The sequence below is a fragment of the Cibotium barometz genome, chromosome 57 (assembly GCF_041138505.1).
Source record: "Cibotium barometz isolate CiBa-2024 chromosome 57, ASM4113850v1, whole genome shotgun sequence".
Taxonomy (NCBI): Eukaryota; Viridiplantae; Streptophyta; class Polypodiopsida; order Cyatheales; family Cibotiaceae; genus Cibotium; species Cibotium barometz.
In genome coordinates, this window is record NC_141102.1 from 23417551 (window position 1) to 23422082 (window position 4532).

Below are 4532 nucleotides of genomic sequence, written 5' to 3' on the forward strand. Positions count from 1 at the left end.
ACATAATTTCCCATTATGTAATTGAGTCTTGCTCTTACTAATCCTCTTGCTAATCTCTCTCCCCTTTTCTCTCTTTCATCCTAACTTGTGCTAGCAAGTTAGGATGAAGTCCTAAGTAATGTACATGGATATATTATGAGAGTAGTCATTGTAATAGCATTAGGCCTCTTATGAGCCTAAAGTGTCCGGCCGACCATAGTTTAAGTGAGTGTGAACACTTATGGCCATGTATATAAGTGAATTTCTCTCGTAATACAACATACTCTCCCATTGTGTAATTGAGTCTTGCTCTTGCTAATCCTCTTGCTAATCTCTCTCCCCTTTTCTCTCTTTTTTCTACTCTCTTTATCCTTTTCTCAAACTCTCCCTCTTCTTTGACCACATGGATCCTTGGGCACTCGTGCTTTATCTTGTATAGATGTTGAGAACCATATGCTTTTAAGCATAAAAAATGGGCCATCTATCCATGCTTAGACCCAGGCTTGATTTTTGAGACGGGTACCCTTGCCCTTCAAAATTGATGGGTTTGGTGAAATATAGCAAGTTTTTTTGTATTTCAATGTAATTTTTTATGGTCATTTTAAATTTTGTTAATATTTTACGATAAAAATGCTCAAAAGTGGGCATCACGCCCATCTAAAAGCAACTATGCTTAGACCCACTATCTAGTTTACTTGATAAAATGGCCAAAAATTGGCAGTGTGATTTTAAATCACTCCCATTCCATGATTCCCTCTAGTAAGGGTCTTAATGACCCCATGGTAGTTAGTCTTGAGAGTATGCATGTGTGTGTGTGTGTGTACATATAATGACCCCAAGGTAGTTAGTCTTGAGAGTATGCATGTGTGTGTGTGTGTGTGTGTGTATGTGTGTGTGTGCATATAAAGGTGTGTACATATATATATGAATTCACCTTGAAATATAAAGGTGTGTACATATATATATGAATTCACCTTGAAATATATACCTCTATGTACACACACATACATATGTGAATAATTCACCTTAAAATATAAACCTTTAGGTACATAGGCATGTAATACACTTAAATATGTTTATGTATGTACACTATAAATAAATAAAAATTATATACCTTTATGTACACACACACACATGCATGCATGTATGTGTGATGTGTATAGCTATGTATTCATACATGTATACATATGTCTTTATTTATATATACAATAACATACATAGATATACATATATAATTATAATAGCGTCATGTGGAGAGGTACATATACATACGTCTGTGTATGTGAAGGTATATATTACGTTAGAAGATTTACATTAGAAGACATAGATTTCTCTACATCATATATGTAGTGGGCCTCTTGAGTTATGTACTGAGATGGGGCATCTCTCTACAAGAAGAAAGAATAAAGGATTCCCAAACGCAAGAAAGGTATCCTTATATTTGAAGTAGAAAGGTACAACTCTGCCTTTGAAGAAAGCAAAAGAAGCGGGTCCTTTTTTTTAAAAAAAAGGTATGGTAAAGATATGCTATACCCAGCTTTCTCTAATGTAGTTAACATTACATGAATTATGTAGCTTAACTTCTAATTATGTAGTCACCACTGCATAATTTATTATAGCTCAATTTTCTAATTATGCCCTAACCATTGCATCAATGCAGTGCTACAGAACATATTCAAAATTAGTATTGTATCCTATAAATGACAAGCCTTAAAAACCCGAATTTGCATTGTAATTTCACCACACAACATATTAACATTTTTTTGGGGAACAATAATAATGATATATATATATATATATATATATATATATAAGCAGAAAAGGCCCAGATATATTAAACAAAAGACTATTCAGTGATACTCTTGCAGTCCCCTACACTTCACATTTTACTCCCCTACACTTCACAACATATTAACATTAAGAGACATAGATTTGTCTACATCGTATATGTAGTGGGCCTCTTGGGTTATGTAGTGAGTGAGGGCATCTTTCTACATGAAGAATAAAGAAAGGATTCCCAAAGGCAAGAAAAGTTTCGTTGTATTTGAAGTAAGAAGGTACAACTTTCCCTTTGAAGAAAGCAAACGGGGGTGATTATGGTGAAGTTATCCTATACCCAGCGTTGTTTCCCTATATTTTATAGTCTATTCCCTAGTTTATATTTTATAGTGTACTCCCTAGTTTATATTTTATAGTTGGAAAAGCCTGGCCTCGAAAACCGGGACAATAGATAGGCAGGCAGCGGCTGATACAAAGGCAGCATGAATGGTGCTGCGGTATTTGGGTTCATCTTAGGGCTGTACAATGTGATGGATTATTTCTACACTCTTCCACGTCTGTACAAGCTCACCATTGCCAGCCTTGTAAGCTTGCTCACAATTGTTCCCGCAGCAGTATCGCTGGCGTGGGCAGTTCGCGACCTGTGGGTGCACCCCTTCTCCAAGCTCAAATACATCTCCTTCTGCCTCGCACAATACTTCCTAGCAGATGCATTCCAGGATGTCATTAATCACGCTTCCCTTGTCGAGAACAACGCCCAAATAACTCTGACAAAGACTACTGACCGATTATATGCCTTGTTTCGATTCATTTTGTATTCAGATCCTCTCACTCGATCGTACCAACACATCTACTATAGCTATGCTCATGTCATCGATTGCGATGGTGCCAGTATGCACGGTGGCGAGGGTGATAAGCAAGATGGAAGAATCATGTACATTGAAGGTGCTTACGACTATGCCATCTCAGTGGGAGGCCACCGCCTGTGCATCGTTCACATGTCCAAAATCGACGACAAGGAATATTTTCATGAGAACTGGGGGGTTGCAGCCAACTACTGCCTCCACCTCGATGTCCGTCACTTTGAAAAGCACAAGGTTCTCAGTAACGAAGCGGCACGCGTGGTTGAGAACATCATAGCTTGGTGGTCGGCAAATCCTGGAAAACCAGTTCTTAAGTCATTTGATAAGGATTCCAAGAAAGCCGAATGTCCGAGTCTGTATCTCTTGTACTGTGCCATCGATGATGACATTGTCAATGAGCAGAAACATAAAGTAGTGGATATTGGTGCCTACGTGCACATTGGGTAAATCCATACATAAGTCTATAACTCCATAGGCTACGCAATTATGCATGCCAGCCATGTCTATTTATTCCACTATATCTAGATTATTTATTTTCGCCTGAATTATGACCACAGCTTTGCAAGCACTCTACCTTCCCCATTGTATAACAACTTGTGTTTATATCAAGCTTTTTCTATGTATGTATAAAGGATTTTCTTACGCGAGAATATATATCACAACCTCAGGATGTGATCTCTCTGATGACTGTCTATACACAAGAGTTGCAGGTGTGCTTCTTTGCATGCGGTCTCGAGAAACAAAGATTTCACACCATATGTTACAAGTTTTATAGAAGAGTTATAGGTGTGTTTGTTTGCTTGGGGTCGAAAAGCGATGATTTTACATGTTATGTTCCAAGTTATCATGTAATTGTGCAAGTTTTTAGACTTTTGTGAGAAGCATACCATATTGTTGCCATGGCATTAACACATTTTCTTTAAGGTAGAAGATTTCAAACTTAAACTTCTATAAAATCTTCCCATGTCTAATTTTAAGGTTTTGAACTATTCACACGAAAGGAATGACAAATGATACCTCCTATGTGTAGCCCAACCTATGAAATTAAAGATAAATTTGTCTACTTCCCATGTGTTCACCAAGTGTTCTACATGTGTTTGTCTTGAGGCCTGTCCATGGCCTCCAAAGGTTCATCCACGACCTTAAACATGAAGATATATATAATGGTTTGGTCATTAGAGGTATCACCTACTAGGAGGAAGTTGTGAGGTGAATACTAAGTCCAATCCCAACATGATATATAGATGGGAGAAAAGTACATAACATGGTGTGAAGTGAATCATAAGTAGTGAAACGACACGTGTGTAGTCAAGCGAAAAGGTGCAGATGCACTAAATCAAAATAGAAGGTGTATGGAGACACAAGGAAGACGAGTGGCATAGGTTTCCAGAAGAATGGAGGATGGTGACACAGGTTGAAGAGAAAGAAAGAAGAGTTTATGTGATAGAGATGAGGGGGTGGGCTTGAGAGACCACCAAAGAGGTGATTGCAGTGAAGTATGTTTTTTGCAACTCCATTTTCTTTGATGAGGGTAGCAGGCTAGAGAACCTGCTTATTGTGAAGATAGCGGAGAAGCGGAGTAGCACAATGTGAGCGAATTTGTTTGTGGATCAGAGTAGAGAGAGGCCGAAGAACAAAGAATTGGCCTAGAGGTGTGTCATTGTAGTCTTCATAAGCCATTGGAATGTGGCTGGTGCATTTTTCAAGCCAAATGGCATAACTCGATAAGCATAAACTCCGTGTTCAAGAAAGGCAGTTTTAGCTTGATCCTCCAGACAAAAGTTATATCCTGAATACCCATCTAAGAAGCTATATGCTTCCTTGCCAACTATGCAATCGAGCACATGTTTTGAATACATCAAGGGGTAATAATCTCATCTTGTTACACATTGGCCTTCATGAGATTGACAC

General features: G+C 38.2%; 1 protein-coding gene across 1 annotated transcript; it reads left to right on the top strand.

The window, feature by feature from the left end:
* The first annotated feature begins 2168 nt into the window (after positions 1-2168).
* On the top strand, positions 2169-3241 carry LOC147606576 (uncharacterized). Its single transcript, XM_086792036.1, has one exon. It carries the CDS (start codon positions 2241-2243, stop codon positions 3066-3068), a length of 828 nt encoding a protein of 275 aa, XP_086648162.1. The 5' UTR covers positions 2169-2240; the 3' UTR covers positions 3069-3241.
* Positions 3242-4532: the final 1291 nt, after the last annotated feature.

Coding starts and splice junctions, on each gene's coding strand:
- LOC147606576 (XM_086792036.1), top strand. CDS start 2,241: ATGAATGGTGCTGCGGTATTTGGGTTCATCTTAGGGCTGTACAATGTG.